This window comes from Erpetoichthys calabaricus, chromosome 6 (assembly GCF_900747795.2).
Source record: "Erpetoichthys calabaricus chromosome 6, fErpCal1.3, whole genome shotgun sequence".
NCBI classification, from domain to species: domain Eukaryota; kingdom Metazoa; phylum Chordata; class Cladistia; order Polypteriformes; family Polypteridae; genus Erpetoichthys; species Erpetoichthys calabaricus.
Window position 1 is genome coordinate 3,046,498 of NC_041399.2, and position 17,756 is coordinate 3,064,253.

Below are 17,756 nucleotides of genomic sequence, written 5' to 3' on the forward strand. Positions count from 1 at the left end.
TAATATATTTTTATATAGTACCTTTCCCATAATAATAATAATAATAATAATAATGCATTTTATTTATATAGCGCCTTTCCCATGCTCAGGTGCGTTGCTGGAATTTGGTTGATTTATTCCCAGCTGGTATTGGGGGTCCGTCTACCATTAGTGGTATTCACAAAGACAGGAGGTGAGCGAGGAGCCTTGAAATGACGGCCGTTAGGGGAATGCGATCGCGAGGGTAAGCGCCAGGCAGGAGGGTTTCAGGCCGGCGAGGACATTGAGGAGAGGAGTAAGGCGAGTGCTGAGGGTCCACATAGGGGGTCTGACGTCTCATATTTTTGAGTTTATTCTGTTGTCTGTCATTCTAATATAATATATTATGTGCCCTGAATGGCTGCTGCACAGACACAGACTTTGGTTCAAAAATCTCGAGCCTGACTGGGCTTCTTCTGATTTTCCTTTCAGCTCTACGATGGTCCAGACTCTCAGTCCACCCTCATTGGCACCTTTTGTGGCAGCTCCCCTCCACCGCCCAACACAACTACCGGCCGCCATCTGCACGTTGTCTTTGCCTCGGACCCCTCCGTTTCCCATCCCGGCTTTCAGATGCTGTGGTTCCAGAACGGTAAGAGGGTCTCCACTTTGGACCCCTGTGATTATTTTGCTTCATGTTTTAGAATCTTTGGGTGTTAAATGCCCGTTCATGTTGGTTTTAGGGATTTAAAGCCGTCTTTTGAGGCCTGTGGGCATCTGGCTAATGGTGGTGGCACTGAAAGAGAATGTGCTGCACTGGTGAAGGCTCTGTTCAAACTCCTGAAGCTGTCAGTTCAGATCCCACTGCTGACACCACTGTGTGACTGTGAGCAAGTCACGTGACCTGCCAAAAAGAAATGAGACCACCTGTATCAATAATGTTGTAAGTCACCTTGGATAAAGGCGTCTGTTAAATAAGTCGATGTAAAGAACGGCTGACAATGCGATTTTCATTTTCATGCTGCCGCCGGGGGGGTCGTGAGTTGCTGCTGTGTGCATAGTAGTGGTGGGTCGCGGTGAGTGATGAAGAGGGTGGCGATGAGTTCGACTATCAGTCTTGAACCCCTCCCCCCTCCTCTGATAATCACACTTGATTAGCCAGGGGGGTCGTGAAGACATTTATATGGGAAAAAGTGGGTCACGACACCTAAAGGGTTCAGAAACAGTGCGGTGGGGGGGTCTCCCTGGTGGAGCCCACTGTCAATCTTAGGAGTTCATTCAAATTTTTGTCTTTTCCTCCTCTGGTACCTCATCAGTAATTTTGATTGTTCTGCTGGTGACATCAGCTCAGTGTCACTTTCAAATGGTTTTCACCAAGATCACCGCTACATTTTGGGTACTGTTGTTTTTATGCCCACGGTGTTCGCTGGCACTCGTATTGTCGGATGTTGGCATTGGAAATACATTCAAGAGGGCATTGGATAAACATGGCAGGCCATGAGGGCGGCAAAAGACAAATCAAAAGTAACGTAAGTCAGAAACAGGTGGTGTCAATGGCAGGAAAGCCAGCCGATCCTTTCTGAGTACCAAAACGTGCATCGGAAATCCATGCCAGACACACAGGAGTGCCAGGGCTTTGTTCTGGGACTGCCATTTCCCATGATGCTCTGTGGGTATCTAAAGGGGACCCAAACCCCAGTGACGCTGCCCTCTATTGTATTTGAAGATACAGTACTCGGATGCTGGTGTTTATTCCTGGTCCTCCCATCATGCTGGCCTCCCTACCGGGTAAGGATTCTTGTGCCCATCTGGTCAGAGAGGCTGTCCTTCCCTCTTCTTTTCCTATGCCATCCCATCTGGGCAAGGAATCGCCCTCTGGGACGCCCATTCATTTCTTGCAGCACTCGCACCATCTTGTCACTTGTGACACTCTCAATATGGAGAGTGTCATGCTGAGCCCACCCATTTCACTCCATTTGTCGCATGCACTGCGTTTTTCATTCCAACAGATGGCGGAAAAGGATGAAGGAGATTTTAAATTAAAAAATAGCAAAAAAAAAAAAGGCTGGTTGTTGTGAACTGGGAGTCCCAAAGCATAGAATTCCCATTAAGTTTTTAAAGCACTTCCACAAATGCCCACTAGAGGAGTATATCACCATCAAACCCCAGCTAGTAATGAGGGCAAACACGGGGTCTTCATACAAATACTGTTTATGTTCACACAGATGTACTGCAACAAAAGCAAACTCTGTAGAGAACAAAAGGCAAAACTGGAATTGTCTGAAACAACACAGAAACTCAGGAGAACGAGGGCCTAATTCAGTCAGGTCCCCAGGGGGCGCTGCAGCTCCCCAAACACAAAGGGTTTTATTGGGCAAAACTCTTACACAATGAAGCGTTTCCCACACCACAACTCTAATTCTCACTCAGGCAAGCGTTTGTCTTCCTCCTCATGTAAAAACCCGGGAGCACTTCTGGTACCCCATGACTGCGGCTCAGGAGTGCTTCGGGCTGAGGCTGGAGCCCAACAAAGTGAGGCTTGCTAGTCACCTCCGCGCCCCCTGGTGGCACCCATGGAACCCAACAGGACTGAACGAACGAACTACAGTTCTCAATGTGACCGGTGGAGGGGAGCAATGCCTTGACCAAATTGTCTTCCCCTGTCCTTCCATCCCACTGGTGACCCGGCCTGGTAAGGATCCGGATACACCTCTGCCTGCAATGCCAGTCCCAATGTGGCATCTCCCCCAATCCAGGGCTGGGTGAAACCAATGGAGCGATAAGGTACAGAGGGGCTCAAGAAAACTCCCTGGCACCTTTGAAGTGAACCACCAGGGACTGTGAGAGACCCTCTAGAGGGCAGTTCCCAGCAGTGATTGACAGGTGGCTCCGCCTCTTGGGGAACCCGCCCCTACGAAACACACAGCATATAGCAAAGGCAACCGATATACACAGACAGACAGAATTTAAACTGAAGGAACAACAGGAATTTGAACCTGAGCCGGGAGAGGAACCCTGATAGAGAAAGTACCTGGCATCACACCAGAGCCCACTAGTGGTCTGAATGCAGGGGTCTCCAGCTTTGGTCCCGGGAGGCTCTTAATGGAACTTTTCATTTACTCGCACAGTTCATTCCTTCTCTCATGTTGCTGTGTGAATACGTCAGTGCAGAGAACCAGAAGGTTTCATGGACTTCAATGAGGTCAGTCGTCCGTGAAAGTAATAATAATAATTTATTATATTTATATAGCGCTTTTCTCAGTACTCAAAGCGTTATCCACACAGGGAGGAACCGTGAAGCGAACCCACAATCTTCCACAGTCTCCTTGCTGCTGCGCCACCGGTTATTTCATTTCCTCTTTATTTGTTTCTTGTGTTTGTCTGTCACCCACCTGTACGCCATTGGGTGTAGAATTGTGAACTGCAATTCGAATGCGCCATCTGTTGAAATGCAAAATGAAACACAATACACAAGACACATTCCAATGGATGGCGCATCTCGGGTGTTAATAGTGAGATCGGCTCCTGTTTTACGACTACGATTGCAGTGGATTCAGAAACTCTTCGGACTTGGTCACTTTCTGCACACTTTGGTGTGTTGTACGCTTATTTGGAAATTGATAGATTTGCCATAATGTGTCCAGAACGTGAGTGGAGTCCACCTGTGGCCGACAGAATCGTCTGGTCATCACTGAAGAAAGGTGGCCGTGTAGAGAAACCCCCCAATTCACAACACTGAGCCATGAAGTCCACGGAGCTCTCTGATGACCTCCACGGGCGAGGCAGAGATCAGAATGGGGGCAACAAACCCCTCTGTGAAGCTTTGAGTCTTCCCAGGAGCAGCGTGGCCTCTAAAATGGAGGAGTTTGGGAGCCCCCAAAAGTCCTTCTTTGAGTTGGCTATCTGGTCTAATGGAGTAACTGGGCAAGAAGAGCCCTTGGTCAGGATGGTGACCGTGAACCTGATGGTCACTCACTCTAACAGAGCTCTGGCAGTACCCGTCACGTGGGTGACCGTCTGTGCCACACTCCATCGGTTGGTGTTTATGGGCGACCGAAGCAGGGGACTGTTAAAGGGGTTAGCCAGGGCTGATAACCATTAGTGGGAAAGGAGGAAGAATGGTGGCCTCTGGTTGTGTGGTGGTGGCATCAGGTGAAGCTCAAGTGAGGGACACTCATGGCTGGGTGGGGGCATCTCAGTTGATTGTTTCTTGAGTGAAATGTGTGCCACCGTCCATCTTGTGGACACCAAAAGCCCGAGGAGAAAGACGAGACTCTGGGCTGATGAGACCTCTAAGCTCTGTGTCTGGAGAAGACCAGGGACAGCTTGTCCCCTCTACCATCTCTACGGCGAGTCGTGGTGGTATCGGCATAATGCTCATGGGGTCAAGCAGACCACTCAGAACTGATGGAAAGATGAATGTCCTCAAATACTGAGAGGTCCTTGAAGAACATGTATGCCTCCCCAGAGTGGGACCCAAAGCCTACAGGTCTGACGCATCGTTATTGGCTTTGGGACGCGTCACCTCTGAGTGACTTCAACAGACAGTGGTGGGGGGACACCTGAAGATGCCAATCTAACGGGCACTGGACAGGACCTACCTGGAAGAATGGGATCAGCTGCCCGAATCCAGGTGTGTCAAGCGTGTAGAGACTTACACCCGCACAGCGGCCGAAGGGACCCCCACAAAGTGCTGCGTGAGGGGTCTGAATACTTCTAGGAAGGGGGTGTTCCAGTGTGTGAGTTTTAATGATGACAAATGTCAAATCTGTCCAGGTGAAATGGAGCCTACAACACGATCAAGTGTGCAGGAAGTGAAGGGGTGTCGGAACTTTCTGAGTCCACCACACATGAGGCATTTGAGGTGAGAGGTTTGTCCAAGATGGTGGATCTGTGAGTCAGCAGAGTTAAACTGATGCTCCACTATGCGGCCCACAGTAAAATTACCAAAGTGCCACCCAAGTCAGGCAAGCAGGACCTGTCATTCCAACGGGGAGACCCCTTAGTGGGGGGAGACCCTCTACCTGCCAAGGTTGACTGATTTGACTTGGGGACGTGCAGTGGTCAGCTCTTCCATCTTTCTGTATGAAGTGACTGCGGTGTTTGACGCTTGTCACTGGCTCTCCATTGTATGGCGCCTTTTGTAGTGCCTGCTGTGTTAACCCTTTCAGTGAATGACTCACTGACTGGACTTCCGGTAATTCCTGGCTGCCCCTGGCGGTGGGCCGTGGCCCACTCAGCGGCCTTCCTCCTTTCTTCACAGTCCGTGCTTGGAGTACAGAAATCCCAGATGAGATGCCGAGCCTGACATTCCGGAGCTGAGGATCCAGACAGACGCCCCTCCCCCACTCTAAAGAGAAGAATGGCAGTCGGGGCAAAAGCAGCGGGGCACGGCGGTCTCTCCGGTGGGCTCCATGATTTATGGCAACAAGCTCTTCTAATTTGTAAGAGAACACAGAGTGCAGAAAGCAGGGGAGGATTAAGAGGATTAGCCAGGGCTGATAACCTTTAAGGGGGAAAAGAGGAAGGACGGCGGCCTCGGGTTATGTGGTGCTGGCACCTAGTGAAGCTCAAGTGTGGGACGCTCACTGCTGGGCAGTATGGATGCCCACTGGGCATCTCATTTGGCTCTCTTAACACGTGATGGCACGGGACACTTCAGGGAATGCCGGGGTCGCTCTCACTTTGAGAGGCGCTCACTTTGTCTTTCTTACAATTTTCATCTCCTCTGTTGTCACCTGGCCACCAGTCACCAGTTAACTAAAAGGACAGATGTTCAGTCGGCTTCAAGTCACACTGATTAGTTTCCATTTTGTTTAACAAATCTCCATCTTTATCTGTGCAACTTCTGTATTTAGTGCAGTTTGGTTCACAGCACTCTCTGTCTGCCCTCAGTGAAAGGCGCTATATGATAGATAGATAGATAGATAGATAGATAGATAGATAGATAGATAGATAGATAGATAGATAGATAGATAGATATGAAAGGAACTATATAATAGGTAGATAGATAGATATTAATTTTGGTATAGTCAGCAGGATAGATAGATAGATAGATAGATAGATAGATAGATAGATAGATAGATAGATAGATAGATAGATAGATAGATAGATAGATAGATGTGAAAGGCACTATATAATAGATAGATGTGAAAGGCACTATATAATAGATAGATAGAATTTGGTATAGTAGGCAGGATTAGATAGATAGATAGATAGATAGATAGATAGATAGATAGATAGATAGATAGATAGATAGATAGATAGACGTGAAAGGCACTATATGATTGATTGATTGCCCCGATGCACTGATGAAGACTTGTCCTGCAGTTCTTCACCTCTCCCTATTAAAGGCGCTATATAGCAGTAATGGCAGCAGCCCCTTGTTACTTTCAGGCAGAAGCCCTCACTGTGAAAGGCGCTATACACCCTGACGTCGCTCAGATGACTCTCAGTGGACAGACAGACAGACACGTTTCCTAAGTTTCACTTTTGAATTTCTACGCCCAGCGTGTTTTTCAGTCGTCCGGGGCGGCACCGTGTTGGAGCGCCATGTGCGCCTCCTCAAGTTGTAAAAGCTGCAGCTTCCCCCATAGAAACTTCCCCGTGTTGCCTTTTTTTATTTTCCACGTAGAGTCTCTGAAACTCATTCGGGTTTTGTGGCTTCATTTGTGTTTTTTTTTCTTTTTCGTTTTCTTTTTTTTTTCCCACAAATGCGTAATTCTCGACAGGCTGACTAATTTATGGCTCCCATCTGTACGGCTGCCACCACAAGCACCGTGGAAATGCTCTTCACGCTCGGCTTCGTCATTCATCCCTCACTCCCAAGCAAACACGAGGTCAATGGCTTCTTTATTTTTACGCCCCCTGTGTTTGCTGTTCTGTTGCCTAGGAACGGCTCCCGGGTCAAACTCATCTTGCAGGGTTCTTTGAGGAAGGGGCAGGGTGTGGACCCCGGGGAGTCAAGCAGGGTGGGGCGCAGCCGGCCCGTCTTCGGCTTTCCTCTTTTTGTCTGTGATTCAGGCTTTCCAGCAGAACGTGGTGGAGACCCTGCTGGCTGGGCCTTCTTCTCTTTGTAGTTTCAAGCTTGGGTCGAATCGCCGTGTTGGCCTTCCTGTTACCGTGTGAGAAAGTGGGGGCCGTGAGTTTGGGGGGGGGGGGGGCAGGCGGAGGCCATCGCCCTTCACACAGCACTGGGCTGCTCGGTGCACTGGCAATGTGGGTATGTGGCTGGTGTGTGTCAGGACAGGACCACCGGTAAACGTAAAGCAACCAGCACGCAACAGACCCCCCCAATCAGTGAGGCCATCTTTATTTTATATAGTGCCTTTCATGTTCACTAAAAATGAATGAATATGTCCCAAAAGAAATACTCATCTGTCATTTAATGTTCTTAGTGCCTTTCAAGTTTGTTTAAATGAAATTATGTACAAGTAGCCCCCCCCCCCCCCAATGGAACATTCAATCAGCGTCTATTGATTATAGTGCCTTTCAGATATGCTGAAAAAAAAAATGAAATATGAGGAACATGCAGGCCCTAGACAAGCAAATAGTTGTTTTCATTTATATAGTGCCTTTCAAATTTCTTAAAAATTAAATTACATATGAGAGACGTCCCCATAAAGACACTCACTCATTCATTCATTCTTTATTTATTTATATAGTGCCTTTCAAGTTTGTTGAAAATTCAAGTATATGCGAGTGACAGTCGCCAAAGAAATATGCAATATGTTTATTGTGTATCAGATCTTCTAAGTTTACTACATATCCAAAGAAATGCTCGATCAACCTTTAACCTTTATAGTGCCTTTCAGGTTTGACGCATTTGAAATCGCATGGGAGTCACCGTCTCTATGACAACAGACAAACAATCATCCATTATGCTGTGCAGTGCCGTTCAAGTTTGTGAAAAATAAGTCATGTATGTATATGCCAGTGGGCGGTCCTACAACTGCTAAATTTTACGGTATTGGCTTGGCCTGGGGGCGGTCCTACAATGGCAGACATTAAAGTATACGCCCATGGGCGGTCCTAGAGCTAAAGATTAACATACGCCAGTGGACGGTCCTGCAACTGCACATTTTTATGGTATTGGGCAGTGGGTGGTCCTGAAATTACAGACTTTTACAGAACTTCAGACTTGGATGGTTTTGGCCAGTGGGCGGGCCTACAGCTGCAAATTTATACAGTATAGCCCTGGGGGTGGTCCTACAACTGCAGACTTTTACCATATTGGCCAATGGGTGGTCCTAGAGTTGAAGATTTACATAGCCATGGGGGTGGTCCTACAACTGCAGACTGTTATCGTATCAGCCAGTGGGCAGTCCTAAAACTGAAAAACTTCACAGTATTGACCAGTTGACGGTCCTAAAACTATAGACTTTTTTTTTTTGGTATTGGCCTCCGGGGCGGTACAAGAGCTGAAGATTTACAAAGGCCTGGGGGGGGGGGCCTCCGAATGCAGACTTTTACAGTATTGGATAGCGGGTGGTCCTAAAACTGCAAACTTAAATTTTTTTTTGCCAGCGGATGGTCCTACAGCTGAATTTTATACACAATAGCCCCTGTGGGTGGTCCTACAATTACAGACTTTTATAGCATTGGCTAGTGAGTGGTTCTAGAGATGAAGATTTACATAAGCCTGGGGGGCGGTCCTTCAACTGCACACTTTTACAGTGTTGGGTAGTGGGTGGTCCTAAAACTGCAAATTTATACAGTATAGCCCTGTGGGTGGTCCTACAACTGCAGACTTCTATGCCATTCGCCAGTCGGTGGTCCTAGAGTTGAAGATTTACATAGAGCTGGGGAGGTCCTACAAATGCAGTCTTTTACGGTATTGGGTAGTGGGTGGTCCTAAAACTGCAAGCTTGGATGGTTTTGGCCAGTGGGTGGTCCTACAGTTGTAAATTTATACAGTATAGCCCTGTGGGTGGTCCTTCGACTGCAGACTTCTATGGTATTGACCAGTGGGTGGTCCTAGAGTTGAAGATTTACATACACCTGGGGGCAAAACTACAACTGCAAACTTTTACCATATTGGCCAGTGGGTGGTCCTAGAGTTGAACATTTACATAGAGCTGGGGAGGTCCTACAAATGCAGTCTTTTACGGTATTGGGTGTTGGGTAGTGGGTGGTCCTAAAACTGCAAACTTGGATGTTTTTGGCCAGTGGGTGGTCCTACAGTTGTAAATTTATTTCAGTATAGCCCCGTGGGTGGTCCTAAGACTGTGGACTTCTATGGTATTGACCAATGGGTGGTCCTAGAGTTGAAGACAGACCTGGGTGAGATCCATCTATCCATTATCCAACCCGCTATATCCTAACTACAGGGTCACGGGGGTCTGCTAGAGCCAATCCCAGCCAACACAGGGCGCAAGGCAGGAAACAAACCCTGGGCAGGGCACCAGCCCACCGCAGGACACACACCAGGCACAATTTAGAATCTCCAATCCACCTGACCTGCATGTCTTTGGACTGTGGGAGGAAACCCACTCAGACACGGGGAGAACATGCAAACTCCACGCAGGGAGGACCCGGGAAGCGAACCCTGCGAGGCAGCAGCACTACCCACTGCGCCACCGTGCCGCCCCTGGGTGAGATCGTAAAACTCCAAAACCAAAGTAGAAAATGAGAGTGAAACTCGAATCCATCCATCCATCCATCCATTTTCCAACCCGCTGAATCCAAACACAGGGTCACGGGGGTCTGCTGGAGCCAATCCCAGCCAACACAGGGCACAAGGCAGGAACCAATCCAGGGCAGGGTGCCAACCCACCGCAGGACACACACAAACACACCCACACACCAAGCACACACTAGGGCCAATTTAGAGTCGCCAATCCACCTAACCAGCATGTCTTTGGACTGTGGGAGGAAACCCACGCAGACACGGGGAGAACATGCAAACTCCACGCAGGGAGGACCCGGGAAGCGAACCCTGCGAGGCAGCAGCACTACCCACTGCGCCACCGTGCCGCCCCTGGGTGAGATCGTAAACTCCAAAACCAAAGTAGAAAATGAGAGTGAAACTCAAATCCATGTGATTCAAAACTCCCAATGAAAAGAAAACAAATGTAAGAGATGAATGTTTGTAACTCTGGAGACGTTTATAAAGTCATGTGACCCCGAGTGAGCCACTTCACATGTCAGAATATGGAAAGATCTGTAGATCAGCTATAAAGCACCTTGCGATGTTGGCCAGTATGAAAGTGAAAAGTTCAGCCCACCATCATGTGGGAGCGATAAGGAAACAGATGTGCTCAGTCACTTTGAATTAAAGGGTCCACCGCATGAATGGCCTCACAGTGAATGGGAAGAAAGGCGCTATATCAGATAAAGATCAGGTACTTCAAAAATGCTTGCTAAGTGGACATTGATGGTTTTTAAGGTAGATTGACTGAAGTGCTGAACTATAAAACAGAACGTGGCCCCCCATTTGAGAAACGTGTCCCCAACAGCAGGTCACTTCATCTTCAAATCTTCCAGATTTAAAACTGTTGCTTATTAACCTTTGACGCGTTTCCTAAACTCTTCACCTGGAAGACGTCATGTGACAGCCCACCGCCATCTCATTGGCGGTCCCACCAGAGCTATTGGACTCTTTGTGTCCTGAGATTTGGTGCTGCTGCTGATTTCTCATGGAGGACGTCTATATACAGGGTGGGATTTCATTCTCCCTGAGCTGCTGGGGTCACCGGACGCGTCTTTTTCTTTTTCTTCGCAGTGCTGCTCTAATTAGAGCTCCGAGTGCAGCCTTGAGTGCTGCTTTGGGGACGATGACACTGGGTGTGGCCCTGGAAATTACAATAAGTTACCCAGCAATCACCGGTGACTCATAACCACACGCTCGGCTCCTGCCGCAGTAGCTGTTTGTGGGGCTCGGCTGGTGGGAATTCACTTTGGCTCAAATTACGACTTTGGAGTTTATTATAATTTTTATTTTTTTAGCCATAGTAACTCACAAGCCACATGCGCTCGGCTTTGTTTCCTCCACATTTGTATAATCTGAGCTCAGCCGGGCCAAACACTGGGCAGCAGCGTTCAGTGGTGACCCCCCCCCCCCCCCATCTCAGCACAGGGGGACTGCCCCCCTGTCTCTGTACTGTGTGGAGTATTACAGAGATCAACACCGTAACCACTAGGGGGCGCACGGCCCGAGTTACAACGTGAGAATGCTGTTCTGTAAACAGCCAATCAGATTATTGTACAGAGCGCCTTTCATAGAGTGAAACGTCATATTACAGGAGGAACTGGTGACAAAATGTCAGCAAACTACGTGCACACACATCAAAGTAGAAATGCAGATCAACACTCACACCATTAGGGATATTTGAAAAGTCTTTAAAAAATAAAACTGAAAAGTCGCACTAACACGAGAATTCAGACCCTTTACTCAGGACATTGCTGAAGCCTCTTAGGTGGCCATTTTAGCCAGAAGTCTTGTTGTGTTTGATGTGATGAGCCTCACACACCAGGATTTCTTCTCTCATGCCCTGCCCGAGCATCAGGGCGGCTGAAGGAACGGTCCTTATGCAGTTGTGACCCCCTGGGCTCTTTAAAGCTGATCCTCTGGTCGGGACGTTCATCATCTCTGGTCCACGGTTCTTGAGGCTGATCCTCCAATTAGCTGTGAACCCCCCAGTCTCACTGAGATGGCACAGGTGGTGAACCAGCTGAGGTTAGGAAAGGCTGCAAGGATCTGTGGTATCCGGGGTGAACTTCTCCAGGCTGGTGGTCAGGCTGTCATCCTGGCATTACAAGCAATCTTTGTTTCCATCTGGGAGACTGGCATCATCCCAACTGACTGGAAAATGGGACTTGTTGTCCCTATCTGGAAATGGAAGGAAGGCTGATCACCCGGTTTGGGACAGCTACAGGGGGATAACATTGCTCTCGGTGCCGGGTAAGTTCCTTGCTAGGGTTGTCCTCAATAGGATCCGTGATCACTTGCCCACCTACCAGTGACCGGAACAGTGTGGTTTTACGCCTAAGAAGTCGACCATCGACCGCATCCTGGCACTGAGGGTTCTCATGGAGCGCAAACACGAATATCGGCAGAGTTTCTTTGTAGCCTTTGTCGATTTTTGTAAAGCGTTCGACTCAGTTGATCGAGCTGTGGCCCTGTGGGACATCCTGAGGGTTCACGGGATCCTCTCGAGGTTGCTGGATATCATGGCCGGCCTGTCCACTGGTACTGTGAGTGCTGTGCAGAGTGGAGGCAGACCCTCTGTGTTTTTCCCAATTAATTCTGGGGTCCGTCAGCAGTGTGTTCTGCTCCTACTCTGTTCAATGCTTGTGTGGTGGGGTCCAGCGGCTGGGGGGCATCTGTTGGTGAAGAAAGATTCACAGATCTTGACTTTACTGACGATGCTCAATGGAGGCTCTGATCGGGGGTCTCGAGAGACTGAGTGAGGGCTCTGAGTGTCTGGGCTTGCGAGGGTCCTGATAAACGCCAAGAGTCAGGTCTTTAATGACCTCTTGGGCACGGCCATCAGCAGTGTGTCTGTCTGCGAAGAGAGTGTTGACCTCGTCATTGAGAGGTTTACTTACCTCGGCAGTGACATTCATGTCTTTGGTGACTCCTCCTATGAAGTCAGTAGACGGATTGGGAGAGCATAGGGAGGTCATGAGGTCACTGACAGGGGTGTGTGGCGCTCCTGATATCTGCAAAAGGGCGAAGGTCCAAGTCTTTAGAGTCCTGGTGCTTCCTGTCTTGCTATATGGTTGTGAGACATGGACGCTATCCAGTGACCTGAGACGAAGACTCGACTCCTTCATGTGTGTCTCTCCAGAAAATCTCTGGGTACTGTTGGTGTGACTTTGTGTTGCTCATGGAGTCCCGAATTGAGGTGCATGACCAGCATTGTGAGGGAGTGTCCAGTTACGGCACTACGCCCATGTGGCACGTTTCCCCGAGGGTGATCCGGCTCATAAGATCCTCATTGTTGGGGACCTGAGTGCTGGACCAAGCCAAGGGGTCGCCCACATTACACCTGGCTGCGGCAGATAGAGGATCATTTCTGGAGGGCTGGACTGGACCGCATGTCTGCCTGGGGGGTTGCCAACCGGGATCCCAAGTTGTTTTGGTCGTGGAGTGGGTGCGGGCAACGTGCTCTACCAGTGGATGCTCCCAGACTTGACTTGACTTTGCCCTGTCCGGGTGAATTGAGACTGTTGGTGGGCATCCAGTGATGTCCCATTGGGTTCAAGTGTGATCTCTGGCTGAGCCAACAAGTCCTCTTGTGGTTGACGTGATGAGCCTCACACCACCCGGATTTGGGGATTCTTTCTCATTCTTCAGCGCTTCTGCAATTTGCTTGATGCCCAGCAGATGTCTTTTTCTACTGTATCTGCCATTATGGTAGTTATCACTTCTTGATCACATTGTTGTAAACACACGTCCACCGGTCACTTTATGGACACCAGGATACCTACAGTTTTTTTTTGCATTTCCAGAACATATCAAGTCCTACACTTTCGATTAAGACCAGGATGAAGGTACTAGCCTAATTCGTTTTTGAGTAACGTGTGACAGAAAGACGGACCTTAGCTTTTTATATGTGTAGTGTGGTCGATGCAAGAAACTGCGGGTCCAGAAAGTGAAATGTTGGGGTTGTCGACCCGGTCGTCTCCATTTAATTGAAACATGTGAATAAACAAAAGGTGCGCTCGAGGGCAGCAAACAAAACAAAAACGAAACCGTTTTTGGCTGATAAAGCCTCCTAGAGTCACGGTGGGAAGGAGCTCCGCCCTGTGACGAGTTCTCTTAATGAGCAAAGGCCTCCTTCTGGGAACTGCGGGATTTTGCCACATGTCGGGACGGGGAAGGGGGTGGAGTCGGTTTGACCTCACTGGGTGTGGAAGAGACAAAAGAGGATAAGGTGAGTGCCAGCGCCCTCTCTCGACCAGGGGTGGAAGTACGGACCTCAGAAGAGCCCAGAGGATGTTCATGCATGACAATAGTGACTGTCGAGCTCTCACCGGACTGGTCTCCGTGCTGAACAGATGATGAGGATCGAGGAGCTGGATGTGGTGTTTGCTTTTGACCTACTAGGAGTTTTCCACACAGAACGTGGCCTCCAATCTGCAGTGCTTTTCCACCATTGCTGTTGGTAACTATGCTGATGTCCGCTGTGCCACTTTCCCTGGCACAAGCCCCATCACGTGTCCGGCTGATGTATTTTATTAAGGTCCATCTACAGTTATGAAACGCCATCTCTGGCTGGCAGTGAATCTCAGCCCTCACGCCAGTTGCCCAATATGCAAACTCAAGGCGGAAGTTACAGTTCACGTGTAGTTGTTTCTGGTGTCACTGCTTTGTCATACTGGTTTCTTCTCAGAAAATGAGTAACATCTAATATATTAAAGTGAGATTTGAATGTGGTGCTCCGTCATCAATATTTAACCTTTGCATTTTTATGAAGCAAAACCTGCAGATGTAAAATTTGAGGCAGTAGCTAACCTCGGGTATGATGCCAGTCCTTCACAGGGCACTCTCACTCAATGTTCTGTGGAAAGATGGAATACCTGGAGAAAAACCCCACATGGGACACGAATAAAATGTGCCAACTTCACATAAAAGATACGGGATCTGTTGTCCCACTGTCCCAACTTGAAGTTTTGGATGACATTTTGAAGTTATGGCAGAACAGTAGCACATTGGGCAATGCTGCCAGTTCATGGATCTATTGATTTATTGACTCTCAGGCCCATTCATTATGAAGTTGGCACATCCTCCCCATGACTGTGTGGGGGGTACTGACTGCCAAAAGTAGCAGAACCTTCTAGAAGCAGCTTTAGTGGTGCGAGTTTTTTTAAACAAGAATGCTGCATTGGATCACTAGAACAATCTGGATGAGACGAGAGCAGCCATTCAGCCTAATAAGAGAGGGTGGGGGGTCTGGAAATTCTGGTGGCAAGAGTTAAACGGCGAGGACCATCTTGGTGGGCGGGTGACAGGAGTGGTAGAGAGAAGCGTGTGATGGAGCAGATCAGGAGGCAGGAATGAGGAGCCCTGGAGATTCACGTGCGGGAAGAGGAGGCCACAAGTCTGCAGGAGTGAGACGGAGAAAGGCTGGCGGTCAACCTGAGGGTGCGTACAAATGGGACAACGTGAAGAGAGGGGTGACTTCTTCAATGTTTAGCACCCTAACAACAGCAACGTGATGATAAGGGCGGTGTGGCTGTGTGAACGAATGACAGTTGGACGTATAATTATTTGGGGTAACAACTGGGTCCTCCTATTTAATTGTAGGGCAAGATAACGAAAAACAATAGCCATCGTGACAGGTAAATTAGCCCTGGCTTTGGGCTAACAACAAAAGCAAAACACTCAGTCCCAAGCGGAGTTCCATCTAGTGGCAGCTTCCTCCGATAAGTGACGTCTCCTTCCAGGAGATTTATTCTCCCCAGGGTGCAAGGGATGGAGTCAGGGGCCCTCATTGGGCAGTTTCTCGGTTTGTGGGGAGTGGAGAAGATAGTATTAGCGGGAGCGCCCCCTCCTGGTCTGGCCGGTCATTACATACATTAACAGAGGCCGTGAGGAGATCCACTGATGCACATGCGTGACACCATCTACTGTATACCAGGGAGAAAACCTACACGTGCCGTGTGCCTGTCTCTACCATTTGGGTGTTTGTTATATTATTTGTATTCTAGATTTTTGTATTAGTATTACTGTGAAAATTATAGAAAAACTCTATCAAGCAATGTATGTTTATATTGCATTTGTGTGTAAATTATATTTAGGTTGATAGGGTCAGTCCTGTCACCGACAGTAAGATGCTCAAGCTATTCTGTCTAACCACATCCAAACGTCTTCACTAAGTTGTGGTTCATCCCCTAATTGAAGAAGTTTTGCATTTAAATTCTGTTTTACAGGATGAGTGAAATTGTACTTTTAGAGCAAGAGAAAAGTCCTGTTGTAGCCACTCTTGATATGCGTCTCCTCAGTGGAGAGTGAATGAACCCAAACAATGGGTTTGAAAGAAATTGTTCCTAAGGTCGCAAAGAAGAAGTCAAGAAAAAATCAGTTTGGAATTTCACAAATTTGTATTTGCATAGGCCCTATGCTAAAATCATTCAAAATGAGTTTTTCCCCTCATTAAGCCATACTCAATACCCCAGAAAACAGGAATTTAGGAATATTTGAAAAGTCATTCAAAAAAATAATGTCAATAAATTTGACACAAGACCCTCTACTTTGACATTGCTGAAGCCCCTTGGGCAGCCATTTTAGCTCCAAGTCTTCTTCTGTTTTGGCGTCATGAGCCTCACACACCAGGATCTGGGAATTTTTTTGCCATTCTCTCTCATTCGTGCCCTGTCCGGTTGGATGGAGACTGTCGGTGGGCATCCAGAGATGTTCTATTGGGTTCAAGTGCAAGCTCTGGATGAGCCAACTCCTGGGCATTCCCAGATGAGACCATTAGCTGCTCCCATGTTGTCTTTGCTTAGTGAATCTTCGGAGTGATCATTTTGGATTCTCTTCACTTTTCTTTGTTCAGCTTTCCCTCCACACTGACTCGTCTCCCAGGCCTTAATGCTGCTACCATCAAGCTTCACTGTTGCAATGGTAGTGCACGGGTGATGAATGGTACCTTCTTTCCTCCAGACATGATGCTAAAATACAAGTATTGATTATATTAGTTACTAAATACAGAACTAGTCATAGTAAAAAACATCAGCCATCCATCCATTTTCCAACCCGCTGAATCCGAACACAGGGTCGACGGGGGTCTGCTGGAGCCAATCCCAGCCAACACAGGGCACAAGGCAGGGAACCAATCCTGGGCAGGGTGCCAACCCACCGCCAGCAGTAAAAAACAGATTTGTTAAAATACACAAAGAACAAGGCAGAAACTGATTTAAACCAGTAACTTCCCACTGTTACTTTATTAGTCCTTGGAATCTTAAGTAGGCCGGCATCTTGAAATCTTAATGTGGGCTGTGGTCTCTAAGTAATGATAAGTTCAGATGAGGAAAGCAGGGTCCTCAGCCATTTAAGACTTTATATGTTAAGAGGAGGGTTTTGAAATCTGCCTAAACTTAACCGGGAGCCAGAGTAACAATGCAAGGACAGGGGTTATGTGGTCATACTTTGTAGTTCTTGTAAATGATTCTTACAGCAGCATTTTGCACGAGATGAACTGTCAATGAGCAACGCATTGCAGAAGTCAATCCTACTGAAATAATTGCATGAATTCATTCTCGATATCCTCACATATATACTCACAAATAGGTCAGGTCTTGAAACCCGAAAAATCGATCATAAAATCAGACCTCGACTTATACGTCCATTCAAAAATTCAACACTTAAACTTCTTGCTTCCTCCAATCTCTCACATCAGTTTCTCAGACGCATCGAATTTTGTTGCAGCAGCACAGTTACCAATTTCTGTCGCCACTTCAACGATGTTTAATTTAACACTAACTTCTGATCGAACGCTCCATCATAGATAAGGGATGCTGTTACGATAAAGGTGTATGAGGGGGTGAGATACACAAAACAGTGCAACCGTTGCTTCGGAATAGTTCAGGTGTTACCGTGTGGTCACGTAAGCACAATACACCGTGGTTCCTCTCTCAGGTGGGCGTTAGCATATCGTAATCTCTTGGACCAATTGTGCGAGTTTTCCGCATTTGACTTAAACGACCGACATTATAAAATACCGGAAATTATACGGTAAAATCAAGCCCTGTGGGAGAACTTAAACGTGAGTACATATGGTATTTAGAAAATACCCTTCATTTTCCAACATTTTTAAGATTGGAAAAAACAAGTTTTGTATAGTTTGTTA

At 47.7% G+C, this 17,756-nt stretch overlaps 1 protein-coding gene across 1 annotated transcript in view; it reads left to right on the forward strand.

The window, feature by feature from the left end:
- cubn (cubilin (intrinsic factor-cobalamin receptor)) overlaps positions 1 to 17,756 on the forward strand; it is a 291,472-nt gene that overhangs the window by 109,554 nt on the left and 164,162 nt on the right. The window contains exon 28 of the mRNA XM_051929225.1: positions 451 to 610. Within this exon, the coding sequence (XP_051785185.1) occupies positions 451 to 610 (160 nt within the window). The remainder of the gene's footprint in view (positions 1 to 450; positions 611 to 17,756) is intronic.